Source organism: Phalangium opilio, unplaced genomic scaffold, assembly GCF_054372755.1.
Source record: "Phalangium opilio isolate 3A_F unplaced genomic scaffold, DU_Popi_V2 ptg000209l_1, whole genome shotgun sequence".
Lineage (NCBI taxonomy): Eukaryota > Metazoa > Arthropoda > Arachnida > Opiliones > Phalangiidae > Phalangium > Phalangium opilio.
Window position 1 is genome coordinate 15,993,432 of NW_028324217.1, and position 21,778 is coordinate 16,015,209.

Consider the following 21,778-nt stretch of genomic DNA (forward strand, 5'->3'; position numbering starts at 1 on the left):
GCAAATGCTAGTTTCGCGAACGACATTCTTATCACGCCTTTCAATCAAAGTAGCAGGGTGCAAGAGAGAATAAACCGAGAGAAAGGAAATGCATCAAAAACTGTAGTCTTGTGACCAAACTAGAAAACCAAAACTGTCAATAGAGTAGTATCACTCCATGTTAACTTACCACAAGCTCTAATAAAGGCAGTGAGCCGAAATACTCTATAGAAAATGATTCGTGCTAATAATGTTGCAAAATCTTATAAACAAGCAAGTTTCCGACTCCTTAAAACCAAAAACCTACCTTTTCAACCCAAAATGGTTTCGTCCATTGAATTTCTTGTGCATTTTGAGCTTAAAGGTTCTGAAACAAAATACTTAGAAATAGGCTACTTTCAGCTTGACAGCGCTAAATATACCGCTTAGTAAAATTTAAAGAACAGTAGTATCGTACATTTACTTACTATTAAAAAACACCGCTATATGCACTTAAAAACGGTGACATAATGCGACCTCAAATGTACACATTATTTAGTGGTTATAAGAGCATACATTTTAAAAATATATTTCAAATTTGTAAGCCCCTCAAATTCAAAACTCGTTACGTTAAGTTTGAGATATGTATTATTATTCCCCTTTAAACGTGCTAAAAAATCTCCGTCACAAAAATATTACGAGCCGCAACCTGAGGCGCCTGTAATGGTTTATCATTAAACGTTTAAAATTGTGATAAAGCACCTTCAATTTTTTTTAATTTCAACCTTAATAAAAATTAAGATTTAGTGTTATGGCATTGAACCTTGTGAGGTTTCTCACTGAACCTTCCCTGATTTAGCATTGAACCTTTTATTTAAATTAAGTTTGCATGGTTTCTTACTCCACCTTCGATGTTTTAGATTTGAACCTTATATTTAAATGAACCTGGCTAGGTTTATACCTGAACCTTCCATGGTTTAGCATTGAACCATCCATGGTTTAGCATTGAACCTTTTATTTAGATTAACTTTGTATGGTTTCTTACTACACCTTCGATGGTTTAGAATTGAACCTTATATTTAAATGAACCATGCAAGGTTTATACCTGAACCTTCCATGGTTTATACTTGAACCTTCCATGGTTTAGTATTGAATCTTTTTTCATATGACCCATGTGAGGTTTGTCATTCAACCTTTCAAGATTTAGAATTGAACCTTTTATTCAAATGAACTTCGTAAGGTTTATCTCTGAACCTTGCATCGTGATAATTTGAACCTTAAAAGGTTTATATAGGAGCTTTTCATGCGGATGAACCCTTTAAGGTACACCAGTGAACCATTGTTTTAGATTTTACCATTTTAGGTTTATTATAGCACCATTTGTGTCGATTGAACCCTCCATGGTTAAAAACAGAACCCCATCTGAACCTTTTCCAATAACAGTGTACTCCTGTGAGGATTCGTTCACTGGGCAATGGTTGAACGACAACTTAGCCTACTCGGTGGTGGGGGATGCGGTGCTCTCAGTAATGAGAGCTAGCGAACTCCCTAAGCCGTTTAAGGTAATGTTCCGCACCAAGGACCAGATCACCAAGGAGCCGGCGGTGCTGTTTCGGCGCCTAAAGGCCCTTAATGCAGGTTTTGCCACTGAACGCTGGAAATGTATCCGGACGTACGTGGACAGGGCCGTACGGTACTGGGTACTGCTCATTGATGGCTCCTCATTGGAAGCCATTAAGAATGCTGGTTTCGTGGGCTATACTGGAGTGGACAAGGGTTCCTTCAAACTCCTTCAGAACACGGAAACCACTAAAACCACTGTAGCTGAGTCTGCGGCGGGGGGTGGGACTAGCGAGATGGGGGATCTCGCGGAGGAGCTCTCTGGTGTCGCTCTAGGCACAGAGGGGGAGGGGGGGTGGCTCATTCGGAAGTCTGTTCTTCCATGGATGAGTCCACCCTACTGGAAGAATCGGATGGGACCCTTCGGGGTTCAGCCGATGAGCGTTCTAGTGGTCCTGGTGAGGGGGAGGATCTTGGGACTGGGAGCTCGCCTGTCGGGCGGGGAGGTGCCATTAGCCCTCTCGGGACCGATGAGGTGTAGCTAGGTCCCTTCTGAACCCCTCTCTTAAGGACCATGGGGACGCTACGTGCAATTCAAATCAATTTGCACCATAGTAAGGCGGCCTCTGCGGTACTCCGCAGGAGGTTTGCTATAGAGGGTCTTGATCTGGCCCTCATACAAGAACCGTGGATTTGCCATGGCAAAATCCTCGGTCTTGACGCGGCGGGGTCACTATTTTATGACCAAACTGCTGCTAGACCTAGGGCGTGTATTTTGGTTCGGAGGGATCTTTGCTGTATCTCTCTACCGCTGTACACGTCCCAGGACACGGCGGCCGTGAATCTAGTCCTGGCCACTGGGCATGCCAAGTTGACTATCACGGCTGCCTCCGCATACTTTGCCCACCTCGTGTCTTCCGTGTCTAACTGGCATGTGTCTAATGAACCGTCTCTGTCGGATCATAGGCACATCTGCTTTACTGTCGCGATTACTTCTGTCCCGGCGGGGACGAAGATACGCAACCCAAAACGGACTAATTGGGCCGGCTACAGGGAAGACCTAATCCTACGCTACGGAGGGGGTCACACTCTTAAACTTACTTCACCTAAGGATCTTGATCGGGCTGCTGGTGATTTACAGTGCTCCATCATGGAGTCGTTCCACCGGAACTGCCCACTTAAGACCGTCAACCGCTCGAGGCTTGTCCCTTGGTGGAACGCGGATCTCAGCCGGCTTCGTAAATACACGCGCAGGCTCTTTAACAAAGCCAAGCGCACGGGTGACTGGGCTGGATACAGGCAGTCCCTTAACACCTACAACAGGGCCATTAGAGCTGCTAAGAAGGACTCCTGGCGGACCTTCTGTGAGCAAATCTCCAATGTCCCTGCCACGGCTAGGGTCATGAAGATTCTAGCGCACGACAGCACACATCGACTTAATGCTATTAAGCTACGGGAGGGTGTGTACACTAAATCTGGGGCTGAGACTCTCAAGCACATGCTGGAGGTCCATTTTCCAGATTCTACTTTTATCAATCCAAAAAACCCTGACTCTCTCTACCCTGTCCTGCACAGGGCTAAGAGGGAAGACTGGCTTGTAGCCAGACAGGTTGTCACGATTCCCAAGCTTCGGTGGGCTGTCAACTGTTTTGAGCCCTACAAGTCTCCGGGACCCGATGGGGTCTTCCCTCTGCTTTTGCAGGAGGGCTTAGACCACATCGCCTCTCCGCTATGCAAGATCTACAGACTTTGCATTGCTCTCGGTCACATACCTCGTGACTGGAAACGCTCTAGGGTCATCTTTATTCCCAAGCCCGGGAAGGCTTCCTATCTCGAGGCGAAAGCATTTAGACCCATATGCCTGACCTCCTTCTTCCTCAAAATTCTGGAGAAGTTGGTGGACAGGTACATCAGAGACGAGGTACTTTCGGTAACTCCTCTCTCTTCTTCACAATTTGCCTATCAAAAAGGCAAATCCACTGAGACGGCCCTTCACGGCCTTACGAATTGCCTGGATAGGGCATTCGAGTTTCAGGAAATTTCACTGGCTGTCTTCCTCGATATCGAGGGGGCCTTTGACAAGGTCTCTAGCTCGGTTATTACTGAAGCTGTTGAGAGATTTGGCATCAGCGCCACTCTTGGCCGCTGGATCAAGTCCATGCTTACCGACCGCGAGGTGTCGGCGTCCCTCCTTGGGGACTCTCTAGGGGTGACTACCAGCAGGGGCTGCCCTCAGGGTGGAGTGCTCTCCCCCCTGTTGTGGTGCCTGGTGGTGGACGAACTCCTGGGGAGGCTCGGGGGTGCTGGGGGCTGTTGCTGCTTCGGGTATGCGGACGATGTAGCGATAGTCTTTACCGGGAAGTTCCCGGATACTGTCACCGCGCTTATGAGATCTGCTCTCTCTAGCGTGGAGCAATGGTGTCAGGCAGTTAACCTCACCGTTAATCCTGATAAAACTGTCCTTGTTCCTTTTACGAGGAAGAATACTAAGGATCTGTTCAATGATATCTCTTTCTTTGGCCAGGTCCTGACAAAGTCCTCCGAGGTGAAATACCTGGGGGTGACTTTTGATTGTAGACTCACATGGAAGCCGCATCTTGATCGGTGTATTAAGAAGGCCAAGATGCTCTTCTGGAGGACCAGGAGCTCTGTCGGCCAGACTTGGGGCCTCAACCCCAAGGCTGTACACTGGCTCTATACTGGGATCATCAGACCCATACTATCTTACGGGGCACTTGTCTGGTGGACAAGGGTCCGGCTTAAGACGGTGCAGGCTGCCCTGCGCAAGCTTCAAAGGCTTGCCTGCATTGGTGTTACGGGGGCCATGAGATCGACCCCAACTGCTTCCCTGGAGGTGCTCCTTGACATGCTTCCTCTTCATCTCTTCATTGAGGAGGAGGCTGTCATGGGAGCCTACAGGCTCAACATTAGTGGCTGCTGGGTTCCAAGACTTTGGGATTACAGCCATACGAAGCTCTTTCGGGAGTACGCCGCACTTGAGCCGTCGCTTACGATGTGCTCTGACAAAACCGTTACCAGTTTTGATTTCACTAAGCCATTCAGCATCCACTTCCCCAGTCGGGCAGAGTGGACTAACCTGCTGCCTCTTGGCACTGGGGGTGAAACCATTTGGTTCACCGATGGCTCCAAGACTGATTCCGGCGCTGGCGCCGGCTATTACTGTCAAACCACAAGGGTCGGCTTTTCTGCTTGCCTGGGCACCTTCGCTAGTGTGTTCCAGGCTGAAATTGCCGCGATCTGTTATTGCGCAGATTACTGTATTAACAAAGGGTATACCGGACGGACTGTGAGAATTTATTCTGACAGTCAGGCTGCCCTGAACGCTCTGAACCAGTGTCAGATTACTTCTCAACTGGTGCGTAGCTGCCTCGACCTGCTAGCGCGACTGGCATCCTGCAACAGGGTTCTGCTGTACTGGGTGCCAGGGCATAGCGGATATTATGGCAATGAGCAAGCCGATAGATTTGCGAAAAGGGGTGCGGAGGCCAAGCTCTTGGGGCCGGAGCCGGCCGTCCCCATCCCCTACAGGCACGTCAAACGGTGTCTGCATGACAGGTTGACTGTCATACAAAACCAGCTCTGGCACAGCATGGAGGGCCAGAGACAAACAAAGCTGTTTGTCGATGGTCCCTGCAGGTCTCGTGCTAGGGACCTAATTTCGCTCGGCAGATGGGATATTAGGCTGGCCACCGGTCTTTTGACCGGGCATTGTCGGCTTAATAGGCACCTCCATCTGATGGGTTTTGCCGACGACCCTCTCTGTAGGTCGTGTCAGGAGAAGGAAGAAACATCCGCTCACGTACTTTGCGAGTGCGACTACTTCGCCTCGCTTAGATTGGAATATTTTGATTCACACACCCTGGAACCCTCGAGGGTCTCCTCTCTCACGGTGGAGCGAACTCTTCGCTACGCTGCAGCTACAGGCCTATTCAAGGCCTGATTACGAAGATGCACAATATGCCTTTGGCATCGGTGCTAGGGCGCGTACCCTCCTCAACAACAATAATAATAATTATGTGCACAAGCCTATATAATGTTTTGTGCACAGTTCCATGAAATCTTTTATGCACATCTCCATGAGATCTTTTGTGCACAGGTCTATGGAAACTTTATGTGCACAAGTCTATGGAATGTTTTTGTGCTCAGGTCTATGACTTCTGTTTGTGCACAAAACTATGGAATCTGGTTTGAACATGTCTATGACATCTGTTGTGCACAAGCCTGTGACTTCCACTTCTGCACAAGCCTGTGACTTCCACTTCTGCACAAGCCTGTGACTTCCACTTGTGTACAAGTCTACGGAATTTGTTTGTGCACATGGCTACGGAATCTGTGCACAGATCTCCGGAATTTGTTGGTACACAGGCCTACGGCATCTGTTTGTGCACAGGTTTATGGAATCTGTTTCTTCACAGGCCTACGGCATATTTTTTGAGCACAGGTCTAGGGAATCTTTTTGTGCAGTTTTATGGAATCTCTTTGGGCACAGGTCTATGGAATATTTTTGTGCACAGGTCTATGGAATCGTTTTGTGCAAATGGGCATGGAATCGTTTTGTAAACAGGTCTATGGAATCGTTTTGTAAACAGGTCTATGGAATCTTTATGTAAACAGGTCTATGGAATCTTTATGTAAACCGGACTATGGAATCTTTATGTAAACAGGTCTAGGACTTCTTTTTGTAAACAAGTCTAAGGCTTCTGTTTGTAAACAAGGCTAAGGCTTCTGTTTGTAAACAAGTCTAAGACTTCTGTTTTTGCACTAGTTCATGGAATCTGATGTGCACATATCCATGACATCTCTTTTTGCGCAAGTCTATGATGCATTTTTGCGCAAGTCTATGATGTATTTTTTGCGCAAGTCTATGACATCTGTTTGTGCACAACCCTGTGACTTCCGTTTGTGTACAAGTCTCCGGAATCTGTTTGTGTACAAGTCTCCGGAATCTGTGTGTGCACATTTCTACGATATCTGTTTGTGCACAGGTCTACGGAATAGTTTTGTGCACAGGTCTTCGGAATATTTTTGTGCTTAGGTCTACGGAATATTTTTGTGCACGGGCCTACTGAATCGGTTTGTGCAGAGGCCTACGGAATCTGTTTTTGCAAAGGCCACTGCATCTGTTTGTGCACAGGTCTAAAGAACATTTTTCTGCAAATGGATACGGGATATTTTTGTGCAAATGGATATGCAGTATTTTTGTGCACTGGTGTACGAGATATTCTTGAGCATATTTTTGTGCATAGGGTCATGGAATGTTTTTGTGCAGAGGTGCATGGAATCTTTTTGTGTACAGGTATATAACATCTCTATTTGCACAAGTTTATGACATCTGTTTGTGCGCAAGTCTATGACATCAGTGTGTGCGTAAGTATATGACATCAGTGTGTGCGCAAGTCTATGACATCAGTTTGTGCGCAAGTCTATGACATCAGTTTGTGCGCAAATCTATGACAACCTGGGGCCAGCGGTTTGGGCTGGGCGATGATTATCAGTCAGTCCGTCAGTCAGTCAGGACTTTGATTTATATCATGAGTGAATCATATACTAGCTACCTATAAGTTACTCAGCCACACTGGCCTAATGTATCCAGCGTTTTCTTCCCGCCAAAAAAGTGTTACCTATATGCGACCTACAGTGAGAGAAAATAACACTTCTCCCGGCGCTTACGTATTTCCGGTAAAAAACCGGAAAAGGAGATCAACCAATGAAACTTTGAACAGAAAGGTAGTTAGTATAAGCATACGGCGTTTTAGAAATGTTGTGATTGTTTGCGGATGGTTCACAGTCGTATTCTATCTTTGAAATTATTTTAAAGGGTTAGGGTTGGCGCAATAGGAAGTTTTATTTTTTTCGCATTAAAATGGCAGAATTATGGATATTTTTTGACAAAGCCCAAATGATAGAAACTCATTTAAATTCGGACTTCAGAGCGTTGCCTACGGAATAAAAAATTTTATTCCGTAGGCAACATTCAGAGGCAGGAACTATTTATGGTGAGAGAACCAAACTTTATCAAAAAATAAGAGCTAAACAACATCTTAATAGTCATCTCGAAAACCTTACTAAACTTTTTAATAATGCGTCTAAAGAACTAATAGAAAAACTTAAAGAAAGGCCCAACCCATTTTTAACGAAGCCTGTTGTGAATCCAAAATTATTTTTCAATAAGCAAAAGAATGAATGTGACGCAAAGAAGTCAAACCTCCAAAACCGTTAATACCATTTGGAACTATCGTCACTTTCAAGTTCTCGATATATTAATTTCAAAGCCCTAAGAGAGGGCGCCGTCTACTATCACTTTCATCCGCCTCCCCTCCTCTCGACTACCATTCGGAAGAAAATGCTGGATACATTAGGCCAGTGTGACTGAGTAACTTATAGGGAGCTAGTATATGATTCACTCATGATTATATAGATAAACTTAAACTTAAAACACGATCGGAATATCTGAATCACAGAAGCGTTAGCCTGTATTGTAAATCCACGGTGGCTGATTGCTAGTAGCTAGTGGAAATCGGCATTACTTTCTGTCAAATTTCTGTTTTGAGTGATATATAACAAAACCAAAAAATAGGAAAATTATCGAAATTATAGGAACTAATAGGAAGACATCCGAAAATAGGAAAAATTATAAAATTTAGGAAATGTGGTCACCCAGCACAGGTCTATGGAATATGTTTGTGCACAGGTGTATAGATTGTTTTTGTACACAGGTCTACGTAATAATTTTTTAGCCTAAGTCTTCGGAATCTATTTGTATTATTGCATCCACTGTGTTTTGCACGTGAAAACGACGGGAAGGCAATTTGAGCTGGACTGGGCGTTGAAGCAATCAAGATTAATACTTCTATAATAGATGGTTTGGGCCTTGTTAGTTCAAACGCGGTAACTAATAAACGAGCAACAACACCATAAAACTTAAACGGAGCGCCTGCTTTTCAGTATAAGTTTTAAAATACTAGTTTCTAAACAGTTTTAATTCATATTAAGACTGAAGTGACAGATATTAATAAAAAATTTCTTTGTACACAAAGACGCGAAAAAGTAAGAGATAAGTGTAGAAAATTAATTGTTTGAAGTAACAGATATTAAAATTTTCATTTTTGAAGACGTGATTATAAAACATCAATTATTTGAAAAAATTTCTTATCTTAGTTTTTTTCACAAAAATTTCAGAGAAACTACCTTGATACTACTGTTTATTTTCTAGAAACATTTGCTTCGAGGAAGTTCCAATACTCGGATATCTGAAAAATAGAGCTAGAAGAATTAATTTTTATATTTTAAAATTGAAAATATTGCGAACCGAAAATTACATTCGCCCTTTGACTGTGATGTAGTGAGTCAAAAGGATCTGTAGCTTGATTGTGATCTTTTCAGAGATATACAACACGTCAATTTTTGAAACCTCGAAAACTTCAAAATAAACGAAGTTGTTAAGTTTTCATGCTTGTTTTATTCTGTCTGCTATCAACAATTTTCCGCCCATTTTATTCTCCTTATAGGCCCGAATACTCAAACTAAATCTAAATTTTAAAAAGAAAATAAAATGCATACGTTTTCTACTTTTAAAATGATGCACATGTTTAAGGATAAAATATTTTACTTAAGGAATTTTGGTGAAAAAAACTAAGATAAGAAATTTTTTCAAATAATTGATGTTTTATAACCACGTCTTCAAAAATGAAAATTTGAATATCTGTTACTTCAAACAATTAGTTTTCTACACTTATCTCTTACTTTTTCTCTCGCTTAATTTTTAAAAAATAGTACAAAGTTTTTAAAATTCTTGTATAGACACGATTTTAATATTAATCCACCCTTTCCCCGATGAGTATACCAATGCTTATAGCACGATTTTAATTGAACAATCTGAGGCAAAATGATGCGTCCTGTTCTTCACAGTAGGAACTTTTAAGTTATTTTCTAATATGCATCATCTTGAACCAGACTTTTCAGTTAAAAATCTTGCGTTAAGACTAGGCACACGCATCGATAATTAGGTTGCATTCGTCCGAATATGTGCCCTACCGCGGCCCTACCTAAAATTTGACCCTGGCGACGGCCCTGTAAGCCACGATGAAGCGAGCAGACGACATGTAATGTGCGGTAGAACAGAAGGAATCGCAGAACATAATTATATTATTCGATTTAGGTCTAAATAAAGCCGCGTGTCGGCCATCTTTCGAAATTAAGGGGGTTAATTGTATCTCCACTACGAAGTTGAATTAGTTTAATATATTAGGGACTGAAGTAATTGCTTACGTTCGGCGCAGAAGAGCGAGGCGTTCTCCCAGACATTTTCCAGAGTTTCTTTAGTCATTTTCTAGGCTACTTTTTTAGTGGGCACTGATTTGTATTTGTTGGTTACGATGGAGTGAATGCGTCGCAAAATTGACAGGAGGACCAAGGTTAACGCTAATAAAATCAGCACCTGAATGAAACGAGAACGAAAATCAACGAATTGGGTATTAAGTATATTGTTATTGACCAAACCTCCCTCGGTGTCCATATTTAAGAACGACCAGGAATTGGACGTGACTGTCACTTGGGGGCTAGACAAGATAATCAGCTTGCTTACTCCGATGGGCGGAGACGGATTGAAATGGTGCAATCGATTACGGAAAAATGAGCTTGACTCGTCCCACCCGAAAACATGAGATTGCTAAAACCAGCGTAAAGGTTCTCGATCAAACTGTTTCAACAATAGCCGTAAAATCGCATACCTTGAACAAATTTGACTTATTGTGTATTTTGGAAACTTCGTTATGTAACCCAATATAATTCCCATCGAAATCCAGTCTATAATATATCGACAAAATTTAATTACAATATATTAATTTATAACAATCCGTAAGCCGGGATTTGTTTCTGATAGTTCTTTAACGTTGCGCAGTAAATGTTTTCATGAATTTCTGGTAGCTGGTTTTGACCTTTTTAGGAGATCCCCATTAGAAAAAATGTCAATTACTCGCGTTTATTAATGAATTCAAAATTAACTTAATTTTAAAGAACAATCTATATAATTGAAAGGCTAGGACTATAGTAAAAATATACTGAATTTTTTTTCTGATCTACTTTTTTATAATTTCAGTATTTTATTTCTAAAGTCAATATCGCATTAAATTTACTTTATGTTGAGGAATCGTTTTAGATATTCTGCCATGAACTTGATCTGTTCAACAATTAACCATTTCTGACAAGAATTGAAAGTTTAATTGTCATGAAGAAACTGAAGACTCGCTTTAAAAACGCCACCGAGTTCTGATAAGCTCACCTCAGCAGACTTAGGTGTCGAACAATTAAAGTAACAGGCGGCTCCATGATCACCCCTAGCATGGTGGCTAATCTTCTGGACACGAATTTTACCCTGCCAAAGGCTGGAACCAATCAGACCTAATGCACTAGGTCCCATTGGTTCCTGCCTTTGGTTAAACTAGCCTTTGCCAAGCTTAGCCAACGTGTAGCGGAAAAGGCATCTTTCAGGGGCATCAACGGAGCCGCCCTTTGCTTTAATAGTTGTCTCTTCAGTGTACCTTTAATAATAAATTAATTATCAAATCAACGGAAACGTTTTGGATTTTAAAATTGTATTCTACCTGTATTTGAAATATCGATCATTTCCAACAAATTCAATTTCGTTAAGTGCCATTTTGGGGTCTACTTAAATTTTAGAATGGACAATCCGAAAATTTCTATGTCTGCAAAGAGTTGCTGAGAGATTTTTTGTGCTTCTTCAGTAACAGACTGAGAATATTTATAAGTGTTTACTTTGAAGCAAGAACAAATCTCTGCCGTAAGGATAAACAAGACTTTTAAAAAAGCACAAGTGTAATTGTTTTTCCGTCAGTATTTTAAATTCGTGGGTTTCAGCAAGTTAACAATAATTACTGATTCTCTCTCCGTCTCTCACTCCTCTTTGTTTAGTGGCATCTGCTAAATCGAACCACTTCTACCTTACCTCTCTCAGCCTTTGAGAATTCAAACAGTCTCGTAGGTGGTTCGGTTTTTCACCCTCCCTTTAGGTTAGCTTAGTGAATTAATTTACGGGGTTGTTTTAAACTACTTTGCTATAGTTTTGTTTTAACAATCTAAGTCCTTCATTTACTAAATTTACAAAGTTACAACATTTATTCGATAAATTGAAGCCAAGATACAAGCCTAGTCTTTTAAACTTACGAAGGATAATAATTGATAAGTTGGTGTCTATTGTTTTTAGATTGCAGAATTTGGATGATGCGTAACCCCTTGATCACGTTCACTCACTAAAACTGCTTCGACTGTTCAAATCGAAATGGTGAGTAACTTTGAGAACTCTTGAAGCTTGATAGCAATTATTGAATTTCTATGACTACTTTTTTGTTAAGCCTAGACAATTGGATAAATATCCTTCAAATTAAAAAATAAAATAAGATTAGAAATGTTGGACGTGTATATAAAGTTTAACACTGGGAAAAGGGGTTTCCAGCAGGAATATTTATTTTTCTAAGACTGGATAAGCAAAACACGCAATTAAACAATGATGCAGAAACATAACGCTTGGTAGCTTTTTCATTAAATTTACTTCATCGTATTAAGCCAAAATAATATATAGGTCAGGTTTTATTGAACGCTTTCAAGCAATTATTACAATTTAATCTTTCAACTTTAAGAGAAAAATGCATTGTCTGTAACTTATTTCAAAGGTCAATCATTTCGGTATCCTCCAGCTGACCATTGGACAGAATTCCCATCCCATTCAACTAATATGCGGCAATGATATTCAGAAGCAGAGAAATGGCGGATTTCTAATCACTGGGATTTTCAAATAATCCTACTAAAATTTTGGACCGTATTTGTCTAATAAAATGAACATACATATTCAGTGAGTTTTATTGCTCAAAATGTTATTCAAAAACTTGAACAAGTTTCGCGTTCTAATTACAATAAAGTCGGTGTATTTGACGCTTCATATGTAATGTTTGGACAATAAAATTGTACTCGGTCTAGGGACTCAAAGTCAACTTTTTATTGTGCAAAAAATATTCCATTAAGAAGTGATATCTAGTTTACTAGGGATAAGGTATAAGATGCTTAAATATTCGCGCGCCATAGTCCAAGTCCCCCTTTCAAAATACGAGGGGGACGTAAAAGGAGGCCGGGCTATTTCGCCTATCCTCAGTCGGAAAATACGGAATTTCCGTAATTCGCGTCGTGCTGACGTGAGTTTTCAAGAACCAATCAGATGCTGGTTGTAATTTAGAGGCGGGGATTAACTCTGGACCTACGTTCGGACTGGAGATAAAGCTGGAAATGTGGCGAATTTATTCCTTTTCCTTAATTGATTAAATATCACTTCTTGATTCCATAGACTTGAATAAATCACGTGGAATTTAATGAATATATTTGTTCTAAAAAGTTTAACGTTTCTTTCTAAATATTGGGCATTCAACATCGTGATGGATTCTGATTTGCACAATTTGTAAAAGGCCTTGGGATAATCTTTTGGATAAAGAATTTCATGGATGTCGCCCACTAAATTTTTGCAAAACATTGAGCGTGTAGAGGCCGCATACTTTTTGTTATTTTTTGGAAAGTATTTCCAAAAATATATAAATGTTTAAATTTGCGAGGGTTCATTTAGGTTAAAAAATTTTTGAAGTATTTTAATGAAGTTAATAAAAAAAATTGCAATTATTAACCACCATAAGCAAAGGATGAGAATCTAATAGTCCAATAGGATTAAATCGTATTATGATGCAAAAAATTTATTTCTAATTCCAAATAAAAGAAACCACCATTGAGTACGCGATATTTTCATGGCTACTTACACTTTTTCATTTGACTTGAACCCAAACCCAACTGATAAATGGCACCTCGAGAAACCTGCTAATCTCCTATGAATTTATTTATTCTTATTGGTTTCGAGTTTCACATTTTTCAAAGGATTTCTGGCATACCGAATTTTTGAAGAAAGTGAAATAATTATCGCAATATACATGTACATTAGAAGAAAATTAATACCTTAGTTCCACCAAGTGTAGGGGTTGTGGAACGTAGTAAATATTCACATTGTGAAGGGCTAGTTTAAACATACTCAAGTTTTTTTAAAGTGCGATAAACTGCGTAGGTTTTTGTCTGTGAATACATGTTAATATGGGATGATATATATATACACAAAAGAGCGTTCCCATATTCAGCAACTCTAATATTTTTAATATAATTTAACCAACCGCTCAATTATGAGATTTTATAAATGGCGATTTTTCCTAATTTTTACCAAATAATCGAAAAATAATTACGTGATATTAATCAGTCTTACCATGTCAATACATCCTTAGAAATAAAATCATGTACTTTTTTTTGGAATCGATTAATCGTTTTAAAGACTACTTTTTCCATTATTCTAATCGGTTCTCAAAAAATTATTTATTAATTCTTAAGTGCACAACAAAATTATTATGCTGAGGACAGTGTATTTTATAACGTGAAGTGTCAAGTTTTACATTTCATCAAATTGACACTAACTTATAATGATAATCAGGACGAGATTGTCACGGAAAATTAAGCTGATGAACTTCATCTTGAATACTTCATGGACATAAATAGAACAAAAACTAATATTGCAGGGTTGAGACGGTAACCATCAAAATTGTGCACCGAATTTCGCATGTAATTCTTATATTTTTGGACTGTAAAATATAATAATCTACGTGTATACGTCATACTTAGTTAAACACATTTATATCTTAAATGCATAATTATTCCCTATATTTTAAAGAGTAGATATAAAATGACGCAACACGCAGTGATTTCGTTCATTTAGTATAGTTCGAAGAAAAATTGAATTTTTGTCTTGCCAGGTATTTCAATTTCTTTTTTTACCCTGTTCAATATTTAGTCTTTAAGGCAGTGGACGTGGGCATATTCGCAAAATACACATTTTGCAATATTTGCTTTTCGAGAAGAACATAATTCCGAAGACGAACAAGACAAACATTTCAGAATGTCACACTAATATAAAGCCAAGGCTATTTTCATCTTCAGAAGGTTAAATTAAAATGTACACCTTTAGTGAAAGTTGTATCTAAGTTGAAGATTAACAAATTGTAAAGATAACATTTATCTAAAAAACATTTTTGGTTTTTATGAATTTTGTACTGCATCGAAACATTGAAAACGTTATGTATTTTACTTCATCATGTTTAGAGTGTGAATGTTCTAAAGGGTTTTGCTACAGATTTTTACATTACGAAATCTCACCTAAACTCCCGGCAATTTTCTTCGAAGGAAGCGCGAACCAATGTTTATTTTCTCTAAAATGCTTCATGTATTATATGTGAAGGTTCAGTGACGCTGATATCTGTGGGTCATATCAGGATTGTATGGAGGGGCTGGAATGGCTAAGGGGGCTCTCGTTGTACCCTTGATGGTGGAAACATAAGGCGAGTCCTTTAATTTTTTTGAAAAGTGTAGCTCCTCCCCTACGTCTGTTTAGGTGTCTACCGAAGGCGAAAAATGTCATGACTCGTTAAAAAAGGCATGGCAGATGTGACCTTTTAGATTTTTTAAAGTTAAACGCGCTGATTCGCAGCCGTTCGCATTCATATTCGATTCTCTCAGCCTAGGCAGAGGACCTAGGGTAGAGGAGGGAGAATTATAGCAAACAAGTTTATTTGGCAGCCAATGAATGAATGAAAATAATTTAAGTGGTAAATACGATTTTTACGTCAGGCTATGACGTCACTAGTGCAAATTAAATCAAGCCAGTTGTTTCCAAGATCATTTCACGCCGATTAAGATATGACCTTAGCCATTCCAACCCCTCCATATATTCCTGGTCATATATAGATCAATGTATATTGTAACACATGATAGTCAGCAAACGTTGTCTTATCTCAGGTTTTGCGGATGTATTTAACTTAATGACCTATAACGTGTATAAGTTTAGGGCTCAAGGTAAGTAATGTTGACGTGCCAAGACGTATTAAACCGACATCATCTCTACTGAACGCTTAAAGAATTTCTGGAAATCAATGTCGCAAAACAAATATACAGTAAAAGTACTTCAGGAACTGAAGTATTGCACAATTATTTTGATCTTAGCCTTTTACGAACGTTCGTCGCTCCGATGTGCATGTTAACTGCTCAGGTACCTCAGATACTGAGGAACGATAGCTTAAAGGGAATGCGAATTTAGAATTTCATATCATACTTTACCACGAAAGTGGTATTATGTTACACTTTCAAGTCTCTACTTTCAAAATATCAAGTTTTTAATAATTGAACCAAAGTTTCTATTTTTAAAATCCATTGAAAAATCACGAAAACTCAGTTTCGATATATCAACAATTTTGTCTTGTCGAGCTTGATGACATCACCATGACGTGAGGAAAAAAAGGGCGGGAATCTTATACTTGTCTCGAGCTTCTCGCCAGTCTAAACTCCGGGTCTGATAGCGGAGAGAGTGGCACCATCTCACGTGAAAAATATATCCGTGACGTCAGCCTATACGGGAAACGTTTTAGCCTTTCATAAAAAGTGGATTTCAAATATTTTCATATCTAGCATTTTCAAATGCATATTGCCAAATAACCAGAAATCGGAGAAATAAAAGCTTGATATTTTTGAATTCACAGAAATTAATTCTATCTTTTGTTATATAAATCAGAGGTTTTTCATACGAACCTTCTCATTCCTAGAGCTCGGCATTATCTAACCGTTATCCGAAAATTAGTGATTGATCGATTATTTACAAACAAAACTGGCGGTTATAATGCGATTTAACATGGTACTTCTGTGGATAATTATAGATTTCGGATAAAGATAAATAAAGCGGGTAATTTATTCGATAATGCCGAGCTCTACTCATTCCCTTTAAGCCGAACCTCGCTGGAGCAAAAATTGTTCAGTGAGCGACAAGTTAATAAAGTACATTTGTATTTAAATATAACATCGCGTGTCAGAAATGTTCGAGGCTGTAAATGTAAAAAAAGTCAATATTCTCGATATATAATTCCATCGAAATGTACTATAACGGGGCTTTGTGTCTTAATCTGCAATAATAATGCGCCTCAGCTGAATGAGATTTTGCCTATTTTTTGAACGGTACTTAACTTCATACTGTTATCTCCATTGCCACTCATATCCCAAATTGACCAAGAAAGGGAAAGTCACAGTCGCCAAGATGCCTCAAATTATTTTGGAAATTCAATGCTGATGGGTTATTCGCAATCGCCACTACATGACCCGCCACCACGCGGTAGTGAGCCTAAGTGAGGGGAACTGTCGAAAAGGGGGTTGTTGATTTTGGGCCTTGGACTATAAAGATTGTTAGTTGTTAATGATATTAGAACTGTTGAATATAATTAAACCATTTGAGTTAATTATGCCGAAAATAAGTAAAAAAATTTGCTGCGTACCTCAATGTAATTCGTCGCTTAATAAGTGCATTCCTGGGTTAAGTTTGCATTTGTTCCCCAAAAACCCGAAACTTAGAAACTGTTGGAAGAACATTTTGAGAATTAGAAAGCCAATTTCCAATTCAATGATTGTTTGTAGCCTGCATTTTAATCGCAATGATTATTTCTTGCCAGGTATTTATAGTTCTCCATTTATATTAACTAAGCCTAGCAGATACTTAATTTATAACTTGTTTATATTAGATGTCCCAGCTAAGACACGTAGATTGAAACTCGGAGTTGTTCCATCTCAAAATTTACCCACAACATCCCACCAAAAACAATTTACAGAGAATCATTTGAAAAGAAGGGCAGAAAGAGCCAAGAGAGTTGAAGCAAGGAATATAACAGCAAAAGCTGGAACTGATGATTTAACAGAGCATAAAGAAGAAACATTTCTCTTAGAAACCCACGAAGAAATGTTAGAAGAAACGGAGGTTCTGGAATCGAATCGTATTCCGGAAAAGAAAGATGCAACGGTTCAAGTTAACACTTACACACTGGAAAGCTACAGTATTTTAAATTCCATAAAAAATGATAAAGATAGTAATCGTCTATCCGGAGTGGCTACTTTTGAAACATTTTTTGCAATTGTGGAATCAACAAAATTGATATTAAATTTTCAAACATTAATACCAGTGGAGGGTATTGTGCTGCTCGTTCTTATGAAGATAAAACTCAATATTTCGTACGGTGTTTTGTCAACAATGCTCAGAATTTCTGAAACTAGCTGTCGCAGATATTTTCGTAAGGCAGTTTATGTCTTAGCCGACGTTTTGCAAACTGCAATTGTTTTCCCAGCTAAAGAAGAAATAGTAGAAAACATGCCTCAATGTTTTCAAAAGTTCAAAAATGTTGTTATTGTGCTTGATTGTACTGAAACACCAATTGAGAGGCCAAGGTGTCTAAAATGTAGAATTTTGACCTACTCTCATTACAAGGGAACGCATACCATAAAACATCTAGTTGGTGTGTCCCCAGCTGGACTAAAAACTTACGTTAGCAAACCCTATGGTGGAAGAGCCTCCGATAAACATATAACTATCGAGAGTAAAGTTCTCGACAAACTCACCCCATATGTTGACGCAGTAATGGTAGATAAAGGTTTTTACATAGAAGAAGAGTGCGCGGATAAAGGCATTGATCTAATTAGACCACCCTTTCTAAAAAATAAAAAAACAACTTTCAGCAAAAGAAGCTACAAGAAATGTAGAAATTGCTAAAGCCAGGGTTCATGTCGAAAGAGCAATTCAGCGATTTAAATTGTTTGCCATGTTTTCAGAAAAGATGGAGTGGGATATGATCTGTTATGTTAATGAAATGAAAATTATCGCAGTTGGGATTGTTAATTTGTCGGCACCTATTCTTAGCGATTCAAGATTTTAATTACAGAAATAAAATACTCATTACAATCAGTAAATCAATTTATTTATTTTTAGCTTTTGCCAAAAAGGTCATTTTAACTAACTAAGCGAGGGAGTAAATGAGTAAAATATACAAATTTTAGTTTTTCAATTAAATTTGAGATAAATTTAAGAACTGCATGTACAACAATATTTAAAAAATCATTACTTTTTTTGCTGTAAACAACAAAATGAGTCTGATTTAAGTTTAAAACTGCCATTCCTAATTGAACTTGGCCATAATATTTGTGCTTTTTTTAAATCGTAGCCTTTCTCAGTTTTTACTAGAAAACTAATTTTTTTCATTTCAACCAGTTCTGCGGATGAAACATTTTCTCCTTCAACAGGGCATTTTATTTCGAGCAAAATTGAAGGTTTTTGATTTTCAAACATTACACCGTCAGGGCTAAAAGCTAACCAGGGAGTTGATGCATTTATCACTGTTCCGAATGATTTCAAATCATGCCCATAAACTTCTTTATACCGCTTGGTAGCCAGTTTTTCAGTTTTCTTACCATATTCTGTGTTTTTATTTCCCTTAAAATTATATGATTTTAAATGCTTTTCTATTTTCATTTTCCAAGCACCTTCAGTTCTCTCTACGTAAGTGAATAGAGCATACCATACTGATCCTGTTATTCGTCTTTTACGTTCCCAAAGCCAGGTCTTACTTTCTTCGTCATCACCTTGAAGTGCCGTTTCTTTACAAAGCTCTAGGGCTCGCTCTTTAGTTACGTTAACGTGAGCATTAAACCAATCTCTACACTTCTCATCCAATCTAGCTAGTTCTAAGTTCCATAGTTGCGATGATAAATATTGGTTTTCAGTCGTTGAATGAGCAATCAAAACATCTTCACTCTGTGAAACATTTAAAACTCTATTCAGAGCTTCAGCTTGGTTTGTATTTTAAGTTAAAATGTCGGAACAAGGGAAGTCCAAGGAAAGGTTTGAAATATTCCGAGCTCTACCTTTTTTGTGGAGAGCGAGAGCAGACTTTGGGGCGCTGGCCAACAGTTTCTTTCGTATAAGAGTGTTTATCTCCTCCGTAGGTTTCTTGTGCACTGCTTCTATCTTTTTAAAATGGCAAAAATGTTCAACTGGTATGGGCTTATACATATTCTTGCCAGAGTCTTTTAGTTTTCCCCATTGTTGTTTCATATCTGTACAACTGAGATCCTCAAGCGAAGAAACTCCTTCTCGGTTCAATAGTATGAGTAACGCAATGCAATGTTTACATTTAGAACTTAAACCAGCCTTACATGTACAGGATATTTCAAAGTTTGAATCTTCCTTTAATTTGCAAGATAACTGATGTGGCTGAGCACACTGTAAATCACTAGACTTCAAACATAAACCCACTATACTTAAGCCTTTGTCGCCTCGACTCTGAATACCACAGCATATGATATGTTTATTTTTAAACACTTCTTCTCCTTCTACTAAACAGCGTTTGTGATCTCCATTTTTAAATTCGACATAGGATAAAATTGAAAAAAGCGATACATAATGCTTATCCAAACTTAAAACCTGTTCGCTCGTATCCATTTCGGTATCACTAACCCCCTTTTCAGCCGCCATTTTGTGAAGTCGACGCGCCCCCTATATTCGGTGGCGATTTCGAATAGACAACTGTGACCGATAGGCAAACGACCAATTCCTCCAAACAATAAAACGTTTTTCTATGTTTAACTATATAGTTATCACCCGTTATTCAAATCGTATGCTATTGCAATGTATTATGTGAGCTGTTTTGACGGGCAAATCAACAAATTCCGGATATGCATCGCACTGCGAAATGATTGTTTTCTAACCTGTCCTGGTAAAGTACAAAGACTCCTACCCTCCATAACAAATACTGAAGCTCCCTCAAGACTGCAAATTACTTTTAAATTGAATTCGATTTTGTATCAATAAGTAACACTGGCGCCCTTAAAATCGTATTAATGGTGCAAAGCAGGCCTAGCTGCTTGTCAAAGGCAAAAGAGTGCTTGGAAAAGGACATGGGACTAGTTTACTTGGCTCAATGATATAGCATGAAAAGTTCAATGTGCATTAATAAGGCTTGGTCAAAAGGCTTAGCTGCTTGTCAAAAAATACCCATAGTCTCATCAGAGAGAATTTATCTTAGGGAGTGGAAACTGAGGAAAAATATGTAGCTCAAAAATCACGTGATCAACAAAACTGGCTAGGTCTATTTCCGGTACTGTTTTTTGTGGCCCCTCCCTCTAGGGTGGGTCTAGAATGTTGTGGGAGGGTCTAGGGGAGATGGACACTACCTTTTTGGGGAAAGGGAAACGTCTGACTTAAAATAACTCCAAATGGCGCCAGTCGCACTCGAAAACGCGAACCCTTATTGGGTAATTGTACAACCAACAGTGAATGAGGGCAAACTTTAAAATTAAAGGAGAGTCATGTGACCGGAAATTTACCTGGCCAGTTTTAGCCTCGCAGCCTACTTGTTTGAGCTACATTGTATTTAGCACTGTCAAGGGCAAGAGCTTCCACTCCCTATTATAAATTCTCTCTGGTCTCATCCGAGGTGAAATAACACTGAAAACTAAAATCTAGCCTCCGAAACCCACATTAAATTGGTTCGCGAAGCAACTTTTAGAAACAGCTGGGTTTGTAATTAGCATTTCTAGTATCATTTTTGTTCACGCTTAACTTAAGAAGCGTTTTGAATAGCTTCTAACCGGTTTCCCAGTAAGTGTGAACATGGCTATAGGGAGTTAGTAGATGATTATTTCGGTAATGACAACGGCTACTGTTCCTGACAACAGCATGAGAAGAAAGTAGAAGGGAACGCTGACGCTACTCAGGTCCAAGGCTTCAGTGCTTTTCAATGGCCTCTTCCACATGTATATTTCATTTAAGTAATCTAAGTCTAGTAATTCCTTATACTTGAAAACTTGCTTTTCAATAATTGGTTCCACCCTGTAATAAAGCATGCGTTAAAGCTGTTAGTAGGTTTATGATGAAATTGTTACTGACATCAGTTGGGCGTTCAATTGTGGTATGCTTCTGATCCAAGATGTGTTGAAAATGAAATGTTTGTAGTCGAATTTAAGAACTTGTTGTGAAAAGTAAATTCCTCCTTTTCTCAAGAACAACTCTTCCGTCTTTCGACCACGATGTCCTATCATTCGAATCATCAAGTCTGGATCAACGATCAGAGCTTTTTCCCCCGAAAAAATAGGATTGAACATATCAATCAATGAACCGGTAAGGTGCTGGTAGACCATTTTTTCCTCATCGAATGCGTCGAGCCATTTCTTAGCATCTGGGTCTATGGCCGCCTGATACAAACCAATGACGTCAGAAAAATGCAGGACTTAATACGAAGAAGATTATTCACCAAATTTTTAATATATTTGAAATCCTCTTTGAAAATAA

The 21,778-nt window shown here is 39.1% G+C and overlaps 1 protein-coding gene across 1 annotated transcript; it reads right to left on the minus strand.

Moving 5' to 3' along the window:
- Positions 1-19,112: 19,112 nt before the first annotated feature.
- LOC149620848 (uncharacterized) lies at positions 19,113-20,191 on the minus strand. Its single transcript, XM_089854194.1, has 2 exons — positions 19,354-20,191; positions 19,113-19,243 (listed from the first exon to the last, which is right to left on the minus strand). The coding sequence occupies exons 1-2, from the start codon at positions 19,961-19,963 to the stop codon at positions 19,239-19,241; spliced, it is 615 nt and encodes a 204-aa protein (XP_089710320.1). The 5' UTR covers positions 19,964-20,191; the 3' UTR covers positions 19,113-19,238.
- Positions 20,192-21,778: the final 1,587 nt, after the last annotated feature.